Here is a 19,774-nt window from a genome sequence, read left to right on the forward strand (position 1 = left end):
GAGCGTGGAAAGGGCAAATTCTTCCAAAAGGTGGCAGATATCAGAGGAGTGTTTGACAGCAGAGCAAGAGTTTAGAGTGGCAATATGGTGAAGGTTGCCATCCTTGAAGGATTTCCAGGGAGGGGTACAGATCATAGGTACGCCCTTCGGAGGTGTAGCGGGAGCCTGAGAGGGGGCAGAGAGGGAGGGAGGAGGCAAGGTATCCAAGGAGGAGGCAGAAGGGGGAGGCGAGGTAGTCAGGGAAAGGGCGGAGGGCACATCAGGAGAAGAAAGGAAGTTGTTGAGATGCGGGAAGCGTCTATCAAAGAGTTGAAGGTTGGCCTGAGGGCCTTGGACCAAGACGGTCCCATTAGAGTAGACATTAATGATGACCTTAGAGGAATGGAAGGAGGCCAGGAGGGAGTATAGGAGAAAGGAGAGAGCACAGAGACCATATGAGGGGTCCATATGCCTGGTGAAGGAACGACAAAGTGGATGTCAGTGAGAGTTTCCTTGGAGGAGGCATTGGTGTAGGTGTCAGCGATAGGGAAGTCTGGGTTGGAGACCAGGATGTCCTTTTTAAACATCTTACTACCAGATTTAGTGAGGAGAGCAGGATAGTCAATAGAGAAGCAGTTTAAAAAGATAGGAGAGACAGAGAGCACCATAGAGTACGTGGAAGAAGAGGGAAATTGGAGGGTGAGAGGGGACCCTAGGGTACACATACAGGACAGCAATAGGCAAGAGAGTAGAGCAATGGGACAAGACGACAGCATTCGGGATGAGAGCTCAGAAAATTTGTGAGAGACCTAAAGAGGGAGAAAAAGGCCTAGGTTTCAAAATGCAATTTCAGTGGTACTGACACATCCAAATTTAAAAACACCAGTGGAAGCCACCTAAGTTTGAGAATCCTAAAGAGGGAGAAAAGGCATAGGTTTCACAATCCAATTTCAGTGGTAATGATACAGCCAAATATTAACATCACAAGTGGAAGCCACCTAAGTTTGGGAATCCTAAAGAGGGAAAAAAGGCCTAGGTTTCACAATGCAATTTCAGTGTTAATGATACATCCAAATATTAACAACACAAGTGGAAGCCACCCACGTTTGAGAATTCTAAAGAGGGAGAAAAGGCCTAGGTATCACAATGCAATTTCTGTGGTAATGATGCAGGCAGATTTATACAATTTGAAACAACGGGGGAATTAAACCGCCGGTAAGTGGAAGGGGGTAAGCAGGGCAGTCAGAGGGGAGGTGACTGGTAGCTGGCGTCTCCTGCGGACACCTGCAAATACCAACAGGGAGCCACCAAGTAGGAGCCACCCCTTCACCTTGGGGCTGCCAGACAGAGGCTGCCCAGGGAAGGGGAGTGATAAGGGAGGGGAGGCCACTCAGGGGGGGTGAGCGGGTTGGGAGGAGAAACAATGAAAATAACACATTCTCCAGTAATTAGAAACACAGAGCCCAGGAGGGAAGCTAGGTATGCATGAAAGTTGTGGTGCACTCACCCCGCTCGGCCAGGATGGGAAATCGATGAGACAGCACACTGCTAATCAGGGGAGGGGGGCGGGCAGGGAGGCGGGAGGGAAGGCAGACAGCAAGGGAAGCAGGGTGTGAGGAGGTAGAGACAACAACAGCGCTAGACGCACTGGGGCAAAGTTGCCAAAGGTATTACCAAAGGGGGCACAGGAGGGGCTCTGAGGACCATGCAGTACTCACCTGCTCAAGCCATATAAGAGAACCATATATGAGTTCTCTTCCTTTTAGCACAGCACCGTTAGGGTAATCACGCTGGACCCAGTTCACGATGGCCCGGTACTCCAATTTTGTAACCTACATCGATTGGTAATTCTTCTGGAACTTTTTCGCAATCCCTGCTTAACAAGACAGCAACAGGAAGCTGCCTTTGGGAAGACATAATATGTGGCAGGAAGGCCAATTAGAAATATGAATTAATGTAAGGGGAGTGACCAACCTGATGTACACAGTGCTGATCGCCTAGAAAAACCGAAATGTGAAGGCCAAGTGCACACAATTGTACGTACAATGTACTCACACTTTACAAAACCTCAAACCCTATCAAATGTCATTAAGTAAGCAATCAGCCACCTAACTGATTAGCAAGAGAGAGGCCTTGGGGTGATAGAGACAGCCTAGAAAAATCCAGCCAAGCAAATCGGCATGCCCCCAGTATCCCGTAACTAGCAGTTGCTCTCTCCACCATAAAAGAACTGCGGCTAAATCAAGTGGATACACAGGGATACACAAACATTGTGATTGACTAAACCTATTTGCTAAATGTTCACGTTTCTTGTGCATGCTTCTCAGCATTTTATCTTGCCACTAGTGCACTTTGAAGGTATTAACTAATTTGTCTAGCTAACACAAGAGCCCACAAGGAGGTTCTTGGAGGGTTGGGAGAAAGACACCTTCTAAGACAATCGAACAACCCTGTCAGATTTGCTTCCAGGCATTATTTCCAACAGCATAGAAACAACTGAGGATCCAAAATTAGGTTGTGAGACCCTAGTGGCAGCCCAGAAGAGTGGAAGATGGACTTGGCCTAACCCATTGAGTGTCAAGACTTGAGGGTAGCGTGGAGTATATATACCTCCATCCCTAAGCAACCAACAGCGAGATACAAGATACTCGCTGTTCGAGGATTAGGGCCACAGGTGGCAGGAACAGGAACACCAGGTCCTCCAAGTGGCTGCTGTAAGGAAACGGGCAGGCTAGGATTAATGGACAAAACAATTCTCTATAGTACACAATAAGTAGTATAAATAGAAGCACCTACCAGAAGATGGAAGACTGGGCAGAGCTGTAGAATATGTAGATGGTCAAGGTGTTCTAATTGGTATCCCTGTTCCCTCAGTAAGCTAAATGGAACACAGAGAGGGGAAAATACCTGATGGTAAGAGTAGCCCTGTTAGCTCTCTGGCAGCACCTGAGTGATGCTGAGACAGAGGCTGGGGGCCAGACTCTATGAAGTACGTGGTTTCCAGAAGCAAGAGTTCAAGGATCTAAGTCCGAGCTGAAAAGGATCCAAAGGAATTCCCAAACAGTCTGTGAAGCAGTCCGTGGTCGTAAGCAAGAGAATCACAAGGTGCGACGTAGAAGTTAAGGGTTTAGCAAAGAATATCCAGAGAAAATAGTCCGTGGACAAAAACACAGCGAAGCACAATCCAAGGGTCCAGAACACCAAACGCCGAAAGATCAGCTGAGAAACAACGTTAGCCGGGAAAACAGCTGTTTGATTACATGGCTACATGGTCACGTGGTCTTAATGTGAGCATCACGTGATGAGATAACATAGCGTGTTGACATGGAGACGGAGAGACGCCATGTCATGTGATTGTTGCTCTCGCAAGATGCTCCTCCTGCGCATTGCTGCAACGGGCCCCCGCTGCCCCGTCACTCGCATATACGAACACCATGGAAGCTGCCATGAGTGATGGGATCTCGCCCGGAATCTCAGTGGTGTGCCTCCAGACCTCCGATGCTGCAGGTGACTAACAGGATGCCCACAGAGGTGTGCTGTCTGGTGTTTCGTGAGGGGCCAACCCCGGGAAACAGCGGCCTACCAGAAGGGGTCTGTGAATGTAGGGGCTGAGACAACATGTGCGTGACATTGAGCCAGCTGGGCATTTCTCTTGATGCTACACTTAGTAATTATACATATTGCACATTTGTAATGATTATTTATGCTCTTATCTATTGTTTAGTATTTATTTTTATTTTCCCTATGCAAATTGCCACATGAGTTTTTAATTGGTAGCCATTGCAATTGGCATATTTTACTGTGCATCATATTTATATATTTACCTTGCAGTGTTTGATGTTAGGCATTGCATAACATATGTTGTAATGTTTAATATGGCTAAACGTAAAGCAAGTCCAAGTTTGCCCATACCACAATCAACTGAAAAATCAATGATTATCTGAATACCTAGAACAGAGGCAAATAATCTAATTTTGTAAATTGAATCCCTATTAGAGGCTCTTTAAGCTGGTCATATAAAATTGTCAGGAGGTGAGAATACTTCTGCAGCCAGGACAATCCAGAAGTCAAAGGAAAATAAAGTAAAAGACAAACAAAAGGTAACATGCAATGCCTTTAAAATGGGAGGATTAAACAATCCATATTAGATTTTATTGTTACAAAAAAATGCAACTGTGGCTTCAATCATGCATGGAGGCACCAGAAAACACGAATGCCTTAAAGGCAATACCAGATGACGTGGCAGGGAATCTCAGATTACTTTATGTATCAAAAAATGATTCACAATATGGAGGGAAAGTATACATGATTCTGGTTGATATCCACAAAAGGGGGGATGTGCACTCTTTTATGACAAGATAGGATGGTAAAGCCGAACCCTACTATGAACAAGAATTGGACGATAACACAAAAGAGGGAAAGCTTTCGCTATTGCCAAAAATACAACCATTGCAAATCACTTTGATATTTTAACTACTATATCGAAAGAACATATACACCACCAAACACAAAATATTGACCCGAAAGCAAAAAGCAGCAGCAGACATCGTTCTAAAACCCTAGTGCCGTGTCCATCTAACAAATCAAAACTCAAACCCATAGGGGGCAAGAGAGGGAAAAAATCAAAACACGCAGAGAACTCAACCCCCCAAAAAGTGGAGGTCACCCTGTAGTGAGTGCAAACAATTGAACAATTAAATAGCAACCCTATCACACAAAATAGATGCCGTAATTACAAACCTACAGACTGTTAAGGACCTTATAGGAGAAATAAGTAATCAGAAAACAAAGGGTAATATAGTCCTCAAGATTAATTTAGCAGGAAGCAGTGAAATTACATTGTTGGAAGAGAATGGGGTTAATCAAAGAATTGAATTAAACAAAGTGTGTAGAAATTAAAGTGAAAACTCCCTTATGGAAACATCCTGTCAATTTAGATCGAAGTGCACATTTAAAAATAAAATAATGAATTGATTTATATGCATCAATGAATCCACAATATTTCAAGGAACCCCTAACTGCAAGTTTGTGGATCACCTAGGACTTGACTTATCACTTAGACACATAGGCCAGTGTATTTTATTGGCAGATTAAAAAAGTGTTATTACATTGAAGTGAGCCTATTTGAGTAAACCTTCTGCTTTAACCAAAATCTTTAAAGAGAACAATACAGCTGCTCAGTGATATAGTTGAGAGTCAGAGTGCTTGTATGTGCTGAGGTGTATATATATATATATATATGTATGTTTATAGTTCATTCCAATAAGATACATACACATTCCATACGGACCTCACTTCACAATAACGGGAACGCTGAAGGCACTTTATCACTTAACACAGACCGATAACACAAGTGAAAATAGGGAACTCCTCACTCGTAAGCGAATGGGGGGGATATAGACAGCAAGTTATAGATGTAGATGTAGGAACACTGAAAGACATTACAGTCACAGCCTGTCTTATTTTTTTTAAAACTTTTGGATTGAAAACACTAATAATGCTAAAGCCAAGCTTTTGCTTGACTTTTTGTCGAATTTAGGCTTGACATAACTTCTGATATTTCCCACGCATTCAGCAGGGTATGGCCTGGACTGCATATTTGATAGTTCTGGTCTAGTTAAAGCCAGCACCCCATTTTTCCTGCTCTGAACAGATCAGCTTGAATTCATTTTGAAATGTACTTAGCTAACACAATTCCCAACCTTCATGCAAAATGTACGATTTAAATACTAAATCTGTTTATGAACAACAGGGATGTTATTGTAGGAAAATGCTTATTCATATAGTGCTCTTACTCTTACTCTTGCTCTTTTATCCCTTTGTGAGTTCTCTGTAAAAATGTGTCCCAGTTCTTCTTTGACAAAATCTGTAAAAACCAAAGCAAGCTGGGTTCAACCTCCTCAGCTAATTACAGTCAACTATTTTTACATTACTTTCAGGCAAAATAAAGCCTATTGACATATTGGCCCTCATTACGACCCTGGCGGAGATCCATGGTGCAATTTGCACCATGGACCATGGCGCAGAGCTGCCAACTCCGCCATGGGGGTTGGCGGACTTACCGCCCCATTCCGACCTTGGCGGGGCGGTTAGTCCCCAATCCCCATTTACCCTTCCCCATTCCCATTTTTGCCCCATAGGGTATAATGGGAGTGGGGAAGGCGTTAATTACGCCACCGTAAATTACGGTGGCGTAATTAACAACGAGTCCCGTAGCGCCATGGATTTTTCCGCCTGCAAAAAGCAGGCGTAAAAATCACCATGGCGCTACGGGAAGTCGTAGTAAGGCGGAGAGGTACGCCATGCATTACGCTGGCGTAAACCCATCTCCGCCAGGGTCGTAATGAGGGCCATTGACTTCTTTTCAGCCTTTCTTTGCATCTGTGTTGCTTGGCGATCATGGCTGTTCATCGGTCAAGCAGTTCTCCTCATGAACCCTGTACATCTAGGTTTATAAGAAGGTCCAATCTCTCACGGTGCAAGCTCTTTGCAAAGTGATTAACAGCTCTTTCAAGTTGGGTCTTGTTCCACACCAGCTGAACGTCTCTGCAGTGGCGTCTTTAGTGAAGAAGCCCTTCTTGTATCCCAGAGATTGGGCTAAATTTAGCCCTACTTCACTGTTCCCTTATCCAAACAAATTGATGGAGCTGGTGATAATAGCCCAACTGCAATGCTCTGTAGAAGAGCATGTCGTCCTGGAGAACGCTCCGACTGGGGCTCAATCTGGCTCGGAATTAGTTGTAGTGGCTGCGATTGATGACATCAGAACCATGGTGGATGATGGAGGGATGGGATGGTTGATTATGTTGGACCTTTCCACCACATTTAATACCGTCAGCCACTCCATTCTTAAAACATGCATCCACTCTTTCAGTATCAGAGGCAAAGCACTACCCTGGTGTTCCTCCTTTCTTAATGACAGGTTTCAATCGGTTATCCTGTCTCATTTTGAATCTTCTAAAAAAACGATACTTGAGCTATTACATAGGTCTCCTCGCTCAGCATTTTAACTGCAAATGAGTCTTTTTCTAAATTTAATTCAGTCTTAGGAGGTCCTTTTTTATCTACACTAATGATACTGAGCAGACTTTCAATTTAGAATACTCAACAAAGAATATTTGGAACAATTTAGTAAAGGGATGTTTTTAAATCGCCATACGTGTAACATCCCGAAAATAGAAATTTGGTACTCTTTCTCTCTCATCCCCCATTACATTCTTTGGATAATGACAATCCAGAGACCTTAGTACTTTATCAATGGGCCGATACATTTTGCCCCACCCACTCGTAGACCATGTCCTGCTTAGTAACAGGAAGTTATCGACTTGGGGTCTGGTTGGACCCTGGTCTTTCTTTGGACTATCAATTCAGTATGTTCTCTAGTGTGTGTTTTCTTCCATCTGCTAACCTTATTAAGATTCTTAGATTAGTTAGATTCTAGATTTATAGTTTTCGGCACACAAATCTGCTAATCAATGCCGTTATTGCTCGTCTGTTGGAGTTCTGTGATGCAGTTTACGTGTGATTTATTACATTATCCAGCTTACGTGTGATTGATTACATTATTACTATTACTATTCACAGAATGCAACTTATCCAGAACACCGCAGCTAGACTAATTTCCAATCTGGGCCGTGGAGCACACATTTCTGCAGTTTTACAAACACTGCATTGGTTACCAGTAGAAAGACAGGTTCAGTTTAAAGCTCTGTGCTTGGTTCTCAAATCTTATTTTAACCAGGCTCCTCGTTTTAATGGACTTAAGTTTGTTCACTACAATGAGCTGTCTACTCCATTCCACCTCGGCTGGGCTTCTTTCTGGCCCAAGTTTAGGCTATCCAGGCGGGGTGGCAGCTAAACATTGGAATGCAGTGCCAACACAGGCCTGCCTCAATGTGAATCATTTGGTGTTTAGGAAGAGATTAAACACATTTTTTGTTCCCTCATTAAATTCATGTTTCATTGCTGTGTCTTGTATTGACAACATCATTCATTCTTAGAGCCAACATGCCTTTTTAAGGCGATAGTTTGAGTTCTACAAATCCCGTTACCACCATACCATCTTCTGTTAATACCTCACAAATAGCACCTAGAAACACATATACTTGAGTTGCACATGCCTTTAACTTTGCAGTATATAGATCTTAGTACTTATTTTTTGTATTCCAGGGTATGACAAATGCATGTTGATATATATGTTAATCATCTCAAAAGCTCAATAAACTGTATCTGCATCTCAGTATACATTGTACGTATGTTAGTTTGCAAATACCTATTGTGATATATAACGTATGCATCTCAATAAATATCAGTTAAAACTCTGCATACAGTGTGTGTATCCCAAGTCTTATAACCTATACATTTACATTATTCAATATATAATATACGTACGCAGGAAATATACACATTTTTTTACTTGAACTTCTCTATATACAGATGTTTGACATTTGACCTGTATCCATAACCACATCCATTAATAGATAGCATGCTCTGAAAAAATTGGAGTGCACGACTACTATAGATGCTATCAAATTATATATCTTATACTGATTTTATATCTTATTTTACTACTGATTTTATATCTTAGACTTATGATTGTACATGTATTTCTTTGCAGATGTCAAGGTTGTTCTCAATTGGAACTGGGAGTATCAGAATTAAGCAATTCCATCCCATAAGGTCAGTATCAGCCTTTGCACCTTTGTATCCTGAAACACTGCATTATGATTGGGAAATCTGCTTCTATTCTGCCAATCTATCTCCAATGGGCCTCCAATCTGGAAATGTGTCTACTCATTTAGGGAGGGAGTGATTACTTTATTCAGACCTCTTACAGTGAGGAACTGATCCAACGGAGAGAGGTCTCCCAAACGCTACAATCAGGTTCCCCAATTTCTTAATCCCATCACTGAGTTCTGAAGTCTACTCCTAGCAAGGATTGTAAGGGCCAATGGACAGCCCACGTCACAACTATTGGACTATACAGAGCTTGGGTTTGTGAGGATTTCAGTATAGCAAACCATGTGCTGGTAGCCCCATTGTGACTGCATTGGTAACTGTAAACACATGTGCAACACCTCCTATAAGTGAAATGTCTTCACTATTAACACCATACTCTTCTGCAGTCACATTTCTTTGTGAATGGCAGAAATCTGCCTTTGTCAATGTCGGCTAGGTAAATCGTTCAAGACCAATGCTTTGGTCTGTATTGTGTATTTCACTGCATATTGTTGTGCAGTAAGGTAATACAGATGCACACCTGGGAAAATAAGCATCCACCTTAAAATGGCTCTGGTTAAAGTGCCCAGGGCTATCCATGGGTTCATGTCTGCCAAATTATTTAATGATTATGGATTAACATTAGTTAAAGAAAACATTGGTAGGCATAAACATTAAATTCCTAAATAATAAAGCAATGTTATCACCAATACTGCATGTTCTCTAAAGTGATATCAGAAGCATTTTACTTTCCCCTCACTATTCATAAATCCTTCCACTTCATAATACACATTATGCAAAAATGCTGAACCTCAGTCTCTTGATTGTTTGAGTCAACTACGACCACAACTCTGAGACAATGATCTTCTTGTGGAGTGGCTGATGCCAAAGTAAGTGAGTACAGGATGTGTTACGGGTTCCAGCAGTTACTGCTAGTGGACCTGAAGAGGACACATCCTTCCTGATCTGTGGTTATCAATTTCAAAATATGCTGTGAATCTGTTTGGAAAACATTTAGCCAAATCATTGCTAGGTTTCTTAAGAAAAGTGTCAGTTACCAATCAATGGTTATTTGGTATTGAGTCGACCCTCGGTTAGTGATAGAGGGAGCGTCAAACCTACAATGTTCCAACATTTCATTTAAACAGCCACACATATGATCTCTTTTACTGTAACAATGCCAGATTATGTAATGAAATCTGCTCCTGGCTCACTCTTTCCAGATATCTTTGATTACCATCTGTGAATATTGAAATTACTCAACAGTACAAGCTCTTAGAAGATTTTACTGTGCTTAAAACACCACATGAATGCCCTTGTTACCTTGTATTCATTCTGTCTTTAATCCTTTAATTCCTTCAATGCCCTTATTATCATTAGTCTTTTTGAAGAGCCAAGGTAGAGGCTTGTCTGATCTTTCAGTTGTTGAATATTTTCTCACCACTGACACCATTGACGTCAATTTAACTTGTAAACCTTAACACATTTAAATCTGAGTCATTTTTTGCATAAGCGCTGCCAGTGCAGATTTTCAATTTGAAAACTCACTCTACCTTTTCTTTAACAAACCATCTTCTGAAGTTAGACAAACAATTCTTATGTACAAAATGGCCTAATCACTAGTTTGGTTGTCTAGTATAATTGTGGCAATAATTTTAGTACCTTCAAATTCTTTCACAGTAATGGAATTACGGCACCACCAAAATATGAGTTTGACCTTAAAGTGGAGAATTTACCTCCAATATAATTCTCAAGATAAATCCTTAATTTTAAGATAAATAGAATTGGAATTAAGGTAGTGGCTCTGCGGAATTAATTCACGTGGCAATTCTGCCAAAATGCACATAGAATCCTATGCACTGCAAAAATGGGGATTAAAACCACCCTTCACCACTGGTAAACTCACAGGATCAAGAGGCGATAACATAATCGAGTTAGGCAGTAATTCAGCAGATTTACTGCCGTTTCGCTGCCAAACTCATAAAGGCGGCCAATCAGATATAGCTGACAAGAATGCCAGGACACTACGAGCATGTGGCATACACCACAAATCCACCCATAGCACTTCATCATTTTGGGATTATAAAAACTAGCTTCATCAGTTCAAGTCTAGAAATGGGTATGGGCCACTATGGTGTATTCTCCCGCACATCTGCTAGATCATATAACAGTAACTAGTAAAGAGCCCTCGAGAAAGAGCCATGGACCGATGAGACGTATGTGCGATGAGGCTGTACCGATCGTCATGCATCTATCAGCCCCAGACATTCCACTTATTCGTTGATAGATGCGCCACATTTTGTTTTGGGGATAGTGATTACATATTAAACCCAAACAGCCCCTTGGCACCGAGCTCACCATTTCCTTATCCAAAGCATGTGCCATATATATTGATAATTTGCCATTTATGATCCTGTACATACCTAGTCAACTGTACAAATAAACCTTGCAACTCATCTATTTATTTTGAATTCTCAGAATTTTGAATTTACACAAGAGCCTAGGCCAGGTTGTGTGATTGAAATTATTCTGTGATGGACCAGCTCTAAGCCAATTCTTAATGTTGGCAGCGCCATAGATGGCTCTCCTTAGGAATAGGGCCTTTATGTTTAGTCTCTTAGCAGGCAGTATGTGTTTCATATTATTTCACTGAATTCTTCATGCTGTGCACATGCTTTGTTCATCCCTTTGTCATGCTCGCTACTGTACATGCTTCAATATTATAATGTGGACTACATTTCTATATGATGTCACTTTCATACTCAATGTGTGCTCAAGAAGACCCCAGGTTTCTGCTTCTGTGCTCTGCTTTAAAATATTCCGACCATGTAAAGTGTTTGATGATCCATAAATTGCCACTACTTACTAATCCTACTTCTCTCACTTTAGTGGTTCTGGCATCACTCACCATGTCCCAGCATGCCTTGTAAACACCAAAGGTTTTGACAGGAATATGTTTTATTAAACGTTACCACTGGCAATTGATCCGGGCCTCATCCATTCCATCATTCGTTACCCCATCTGAAACAGACCACAATGGGTCATCAACATGCAAATTAGTATTTGTCACATTTGCAACCTATACAACCCGATGCATGTTTTAGCCTTCTTAGGCCTGCCTTATCAGTGAAATGCAAATTGTTGCCTAGGCAATGCAAGTAGGGACATGCCACATCATTTGCATCAAGCTGGGCCGCTTCTGCAATAGCAGAGACAAGTTAAAAGCAATGTTCAGAAGGTTCCCTTCATCAATTGAAGACAAGATGAATATTTCAAAGCCTTTTATGTATCACTTTTTGGTTTTTAGTTTTTCTTCAAAGTCTGAGAGGGTGTGCCCAGGGGTTGGTCGCTTCATAATTATGATTAGAGAATCAAGCTACATCTTTCTGTTGAGCCCCATTAATTTCAGAATATGTCTTGGCTTGCTTGTGTAGATATGCATGGAGAAAGAGGATTAGTTGTTTGTACTGAACTGCTTCAATTGATGTCAAGACCAAGATTGATTTGCAAGTGTCTGTCCCCTACTATAATCAAATGTTTGGGATCGTATACAACAGAACGGAAAGCGGTCTAGAACAATGGGCCTTCTTATAGCTACTTTGAAGCCTTCCATCCATATTATTTGTGATTGTATGTATTTCCAATGGCCCATCGTCTCTGATATAACTACCTCTTCTGTTATCCACCAAACTGAACCAGTATGACTATTTCTAGGTCATGCTCCTATACGTGCTATTGTAGAGCCACTCTTGGGGACTTAATTAGCTTTCATTGCACCACACCACAGTATGCCTTTCCTCGTCATCCCTTTATCACCTTGCCAGATCATTAATTAGTGCACAGTTGCAAGTAGTGTGTCCTAAGCAGCACCAGCATCAGTTCCTTCACAGTACTATGCAACGTACAGCCTGCCATATAAGGCATTATAGGATGTAGAAGCTGGGTAATACTGCATCTGACTTCAGTCCTTTTCCTGGAGCTTCCTAGTACAGTGATGACTGAATCTTTGGGGAGCAATGGGGGTTATTCCATCCATGTTTAAGGTCACATATTCAAAGGGCCATACGTAGCTTTTGTTAAACTAGACTATCTTGTCAACACCTTTCTCCGTTATCTCTGACCAATCTTTCTGGCATTAGACACCTTAACACTTCAACCAGAATTGGACTCTCAGGATACCACACATTGCCAAAGAAAATGTCAGATGGTATCACACTTTCAAGTGCCAATGCAGTCCGCTATCTCACGGGGCAATGAGCAGAGTTGGAGGCACACTCCGCCATCCACATGCCATCCAGGCATCCTATTAGCATCCTCGCAATGATAGGACACACCCATTCAATTTATAATCTGTCTCATGGCAATTTAGCTATTGATTAAGTGGACGAGGACACATTCCTAGGGAGGTTCAAGCCATTGTTTGCCCATTATTGCCATGCAATGTTGTTGCAGGTCATAGTCACATACAGTGTGCTAGCGGATACTACAGACTCTTCATATATTAGCCTCAGTAAACTACCAACAGCTGTGCAACTTCACCACATACTGAAGAATAAAAGGCCACCTCATCATTTTTAAAGACACTCAAAGTTGGTGGCAAAGAAAAGTACCCTAATACAACAAGCTCTGACTTCCATCACAAATTAAAATTTGGTTGAGGTCTTCTATCTACCTTCATCATCGAGAAAGGCATTGTCAGACCAAACGGGGTAGAGAACATTTTTGTAGAGATGTGTTAGAGATTTTCTGCAATATATGGCTCGCACTTTTCAAGCAATAACTTGAAATGCATCCATGCATCAAAGCTCTCTGTATTTTTGATCTTTTATGTGAATTTTCATGTTAGGTACATCAATGCTTTATGCTGTCTTATGAACATGTTAGGTGGCATTGCCTTTGGGTAAAATGATACAATTCCATCTTCCTTACATTTTCTTTCTCCTCATTCATCTTCCATACAGCATGATTTCCACCACCGTTAGCATGCTCCTCAGTGAATCACCATTATGATGGATGAAACTCATGACTTTAAAAATTTTGGATCTCCAGTTGCTTGGTAATCATGCATTGTTCCATCCATAGATCTTAATTCAAGTTAATTATGCTGCAGCAAGCTTTCTATTTAGATTCTCTTCAGTTCTGTATACTACCTATATACAAACACTGCATTTATTGTGGAGCAGTCAAAATATGGTTTATCGTCCTGATGAAGGCCCATGACAAGGCCATGTTAGGATGTTTGTGAGAAGTGTATCTTAACAGAAGGGCCAAGACATAATGTCATTGGTAGACTAGTTTTCCCAAATAAAGGACAACACATTTCCCTTCCAATTACCACACCATTATACTTTAGAATAATTTGAAGCTCACGAAAAGGGCTCGACTAGGCTGAAAGATTATTTACTATCCATTGTCTAATGTACTAGGTGTGCCATGTGTGGCATTGACTATTACAAATTAATGCAAAATCATTCCCCTTTATTTGGTGGCTTTTTTTAGAAACATATAGACACACAGTGGCGTACTAACCCCTGGGCACAAGCATTGTTGTCTTGCCTTATATGTTCGTCCAATTTATTTCTAAAGATGTTATTTAGATTTATATATGAACGGTGTATGTTTTGTATTATTATAATACTTTTTACGAAAAAACAATAAATATATGTTTAATGTTGTTAATGCTGATGATGTGTGAGATATTCAGTTTGCATAACGTGCAACTTTAAATCCTTTTCAGTGCTAAAGAAGGGGTAGCCTGCTTCCGCCTATGCATTGTGAGAATAAGAGTGTTGACTATATATTTTTCTGCATTATTACCTGCTACCTGTGGGGTTATTATCTGGTTTGTCTAATTTGGTTTGTCTTATATTTTAAATAGAGAAGATGGGGTTTCATTGTTTCTTGATGATTTCAATAAACCTTGCCAAAGTCAGCTAAGGAGACTCTAGGATTATGAGAATTCATTAATATGTGGTACTATCCAAAGATGTGTTTATAAAAAGTATCATGCTGAGATTGTGATTTTTCATGCGAGCACTTCTGATATGTACACTAATATCATATCTCTTTTGCATTTCTTATCTATTCAACAGATAGGAACTTAAGAAGGTGACCTTGAAAAGGAATCAATTTCACCACAAGACACTCAATGAAAGACAATTGGAACAACTACCTATTGCGGATACCATTTCTGTTTTGGTGGCTCCCATGGGAAAGAGAAAATAGTATCACAGCCTCTCATTAAAACCTCGGAGCTTGCTAGATAGGAAGCTCAAGTGCTTGGCTGGGTTGAAGCGTGGGATTTTGAATATCCTGGAATCAAGGTGATGAAGCCATAGGCAGCGAGGTCCCAGCAACAAACAAGACATTTCTCTTTCTTTCTCACTCTCAGAAATTTCAGAAGATCATTGTCGGCATTCAAGGAATCCCAGCTTTTTGAGTATCATCATCACTGGAGCTGAAATGCAAGGAGTTGGGCATTGTAGGGTATTTTGTGTAGATTTGGGGCCTAGCGGTATTTTCTTACTACCAAAAATAAAGTAATTTAGCAATAATCACTCCTTGCATTCAGATTGGGTTTGGTATTATATTGGTATCGTGGCTATCCATTATTTCAGTACACAGATACATTAAGGGGTCGTTTCATGGAATTAATGTGCGTGGAAAATTCCCGCGCAGAGGTGCCAAAACATGCGATTCGTAGTAAAAGTGCGAAAATCGCAGTGCAAGTGCGAAAATCGCAGGGAAACCAGCGCACATCGATTCATGGAAGTCCGTGCGCGAGAAAAACATTGGATGTGCGCTGAAATTGTGCACCGCGCACGCCGGCACACATGTCATCCAACAGCGTGCGCCACGGCCACTACGAAATCGCACATAGCGCGGCGCACATCACAAAAGTAGGCGGAACACGGGGCGTAACACTCGGAATGGGGAACAACGCGTGAAAATATGGGCGTCACGGGGGAAGTACAGGAGGCAAGTGCGCGGAACGCCCACACGCTCGCCTACAACCCGTATTCATGGAATCGAATAGGGCAAACCAGCGCACGGTCAAAGATGCGCACAGGGCCAAACAAGTACGCCACAAGTAAGCAGGCGGTAGCGTCCCTGCGCCTGAAAAAAATGTGCCCCAAAATGTGCGATAACAAAAAGCACCCATATACAGCCATGATGAATGGTCCATACAGTGGCCCTCTAGGACAAATGAGGTGCAAAGGGGTACTGACAAACACGGACACCCGCTGTGTGAAAAATAGCATGTGCATGTGTTCCTGGGTGCGCGGGAAGTTCCACACGCGATTGGCCTGGGTACGTGTACTTCAGGGTGCGCGGCAAGTCCCACACGCGATTAGCCTGGGTACGTGTACTACGGGGTGCGTTGGAAGTTCCACACGCGATTAGCCTGGGTACGTGTGTTTCGGGGTGCGCAGGAAGTTCCACACTCGATTGGCCTGGGTACGTGTACTTCGGGGTGCGCGGGAAGTTCCACACGCGATTGGCTTGGGTACGTGTACTTCGGGATGCGCGGGAAGTTCCACACGCGATTGGCCTGGGTACGTGTACTTCGGGGTGCGCGGCAAGTCCCACACACGATTGGCCTGGGTACGTGTACTTCGGGGTGCGCGGGAAGTCCCACACGCGATTAGCCTGGGTACTTGTACTACGGGGTGCGCGGGAAGTTCCACACGCGATTAGCCTGGGTACGTGTGTTTCAGGGTGCGCGGGAAGTTCCACATGCGATTGGCCTGGGTACGTGTACTTCGGGATGCGCGGGAAGTACCACACGCGATTGGCCTGGATACGTGTACTTCGGGTGCACGGGAAGTTCCACACGCGATTGGCCTGGGAACGTGTATTTCGGGATGCGTGGGAAGTGCCACACGCGATTAGCCTGGGTACGTGTGTTTCGGGGTGCGCGGCAAGTTCCACACGCGATTGGCCTGGGTACGTGTACTTCGGGATGCACGGGAAGTACCACACGCGATTGGCCGGGGTACGTGTACTTCGGGTGCGCGGGTAGTTCCACACGCGATTGGCCTGGGTACGTGTACTCCGGGATGCGCGGGAAGTACCACACGCGATTGGCCTGGGTACGTGTACTTCGGGTGCGCGGGAAGTTCCACACGTGATTGGCCTGGGTATCTGTACTTCGGGATGCGCGGGAAGTTCCACACGCGATTGGCCTGGGTACGTGTACTTCGGGGTGCGCGGGAAGTCCCACACGCGATTATCCTGGGTACGTGTACTACGGGGTGCGATGGAAGTTCCACACGCGATTAGCCTGGGTACGTGTATTCCGAGGTGCGCGGGAAGATTCACACGTGATTTCAGCAGGGTACGTGTATTTCGGTGGTGCTGGGGAATGCTACATGTGATTTGGCCGTGTGGGTCCTCCCAGGTGTTCCCTCTACACCCTCCATGGCCCCTGCAGGCAGCCCACACCACAGGGGACTACCCTGCACCCCTGCTCATGTCCCACAGGCAACCCATCCACCATGGCCTTGCCCCCCAGCCAACCCACATGTCACCTTGCACTACTGATCACCAACACATGTATCCCGGCACCCCCACCCCCCAGCATTCAGGGGCACCCTCCACCAGGCCCCCACTCATGTCTCCCACCACCCCCACCCCCCAGCCACCAGGGGCACCCTCCACCAGGCCCCCACTCATGTCTCCCACCACCCCCACCCCCCCAGCATCCAGGGGCAGCCTCCACCAGGCCCCCACTCATGTCTCTCACCACCCCCACCCCGCAGCCACCAGGGGCACCCTCCACCATGCTCCCACTCATGTCTACCATCTCCCCCACCCCCCAGCAGCGCAGGGGCAGCCTCCACCAGGCCCCCACTCATGTCTCCCATCACCCCCACCCCCCAGCAGTGCAGGAGCAGCCTCCACCAGGCCCCCACTCATGTCTCCCACCACCCCCACCCCCCAGCATCCAGGGGCACCCTCCACCAGGCCCCCACTCATGTCTACCACCACCCCCACCCCCCAGCCACCATGGGCAGCCTCCATCAGGCCCCCACTCATGTCCCCCTGCACCCCCACCCCCCAGCAGTGCAGGGGCAGCCTCCACCAGGCCCCCACTCATGTCCCCCTGCACCCCCACCCCCCAACAGTGCAGGGGCAGCCTCCACCAGGCCCCCACTCATGTCCCCCTGCACGCCCACCCCCCAGCATCCAGGGCCACCCTCCACCAGGCCCATACTCATGTCTACTACCACCCCCACCCCCCAGCAGTGCAGGGGCGGCCTCCAGCAGGCCCCCACTCATGTCTACCACCACCCCCACCCCCCAGCATCCAGGGCCACCCTCCACCAGGCCCATACTCATGTCTACTACCACCCCCACCCCCCAGCAGTGCAGGGGCGGCCTCCACCAGGCCCATACTCATGTCTACTACCACCCCCACCCCCCAGCAGTGCAGGGGCGGCCTCCAGCAGGCCCCCACTCATGTCTACCACCACCCCCACCCCCCAGCATCCAGGGGCACCCTCCACCAGGCCCCCACTCATGTCCAACTCATGTCTCCCTGCACCCCCACCCCCCAGCAGTGCAGGGGCAGCCTCCACCAGGCCCCCACTCATGTCCCCCTGCACCCCCACCCCCCAGCAGTGCAGGGGCAGCCTCCACCAGGCCCCCACTCATGTCCCCATGCACCCCCACCCCCCAGCAGTGCAGGGGCAGCCTCCACCAGGCCCCCATTCATGTCTCCCACCACCCCCACCCCCCAGCAGTGCAGGGGCAGCCTCCACCAGGCCCCCACTCATGTCGCCCACCACCCCCACAGCCCAGCCACCAGGGACACCCTCCACCAGGCCCCCACTCATGTCTCCCATCAACCCCACCCCCCAGCAGTGCAGGGGCAGCCTCCACCAGGCCCCCACTCATGTCCCCTATCACCCCCACCCCCCAGCATCCAGGGGCACCCTCCACCCGGCCCCCACTCATGTCCAACTCATGTCTCCCTGCACCCCCACTCCCCAGCAGTGCAGGGGCAGCCTCCACCAGGCCCCCACTCATGTCTCCCATCACCCCCACCCCCAGCAGTGCAGGGGCAGCCTCCACCAGGCCCCAACTCATGTCTCCCATCACCCACACTCCCCAGCATCCAGGGGCAGCCTCCAACAGGCCCCCACTCATGTCTCCCATCACCCACACTCCCCAGCATCCAGGGGCACCCTCCACCAGGCCCCCACTCATGTCCAACTCATGTCTCCCTGCACCCCCACCCCCCAGCAGTGCAGGGGCAGCCTCCACCAGGCCCCCACTCATGTCTCCCACCACCTCCACCCCCCAGCCACCAGGGGCAGCCTCCACCAGGCCCCCACTCATGTCTCCCATCACCCCCACCCCCCAGCAGTGCAGGGGCAGCCTCCACCAGGCCCCCACTCATGTCTCCCATCACCCACACTCCCCAGCAGTGCAGGGGCAGCCTCCACCAGGCCCCCACTCATGTCCAACTCATGTCTCCTTGCACCCCCACCCCCCAGCAGTGCAGGGGCAGCCTCCACCAGGCCCCCACTCATGTCTCCCACCACCCCACCCCCCAGCAGTGCAAGGGCAGCCTCCATCAGGCCCCCACTCATGTCTCCCATCACCCCACCCCCCAGCAGTACAGGGGCAGCCTCCACCAGGCCCCCACTCATGTCTCCCATCACCCACACTCCCCAGCATCCAGGGGTAGCCTCCACCAGGCCCCCACTCATGTCCCCTTGCACACCCACCCCCCAGCATCCAGGGGCACCCTCCACCAGGCCCCCATTCATGTCCAACTCATGTTGCCTTGCACCCCCACCCCCCAGCAGTGCAGGGGCAGCCTCCACCAGGCCCCCACTCATGTCTCCCACCACCCCCATCCCCCAGCAGTGCAGGGGCAGCCTCCACCAGGCCCCCACTCATGTCTACCATCACCCCCACCCCCCAGTATCAAGGGCAGTCTCCACCAGGCCCCCACTCATGTCCCCCTGCACCCCCACCCCCCAGCAGTGCAGGGGAAGCCTCCACCAGGCCCCCACTCATGTCCCCCTGCACCCCCATCCCCCAGCATCCAGGGGAACCCTCCACC

At 46.3% G+C, this 19,774-nt stretch overlaps 1 protein-coding gene across 1 annotated transcript in view; it reads left to right on the forward strand.

Annotated features, from left to right (window-relative positions):
* LOC138491329 (mucin-2-like) overlaps window positions 1–15,254 on the forward strand; it is a 129,183-nt gene extending 113,929 nt beyond the window's left edge. The window contains exons 5-6 of the mRNA XM_069617788.1: window positions 8,597–8,658; window positions 14,790–15,254. Of these exons, the coding sequence (XP_069473889.1) occupies window positions 8,597–8,658; window positions 14,790–14,793 (66 nt within the window). The 3' untranslated portion in view covers window positions 14,794–15,254. The remainder of the gene's footprint in view (window positions 1–8,596; window positions 8,659–14,789) is intronic.
* Window positions 15,255–19,774: the final 4,520 nt, after the last annotated feature.

This window comes from Ambystoma mexicanum, chromosome 10, assembly GCF_040938575.1.
Source record: "Ambystoma mexicanum isolate Mex_15411 chromosome 10, UKY_AmexF1_1, whole genome shotgun sequence".
NCBI lineage: Eukaryota > Metazoa > Chordata > Amphibia > Caudata > Ambystomatidae > Ambystoma > Ambystoma mexicanum.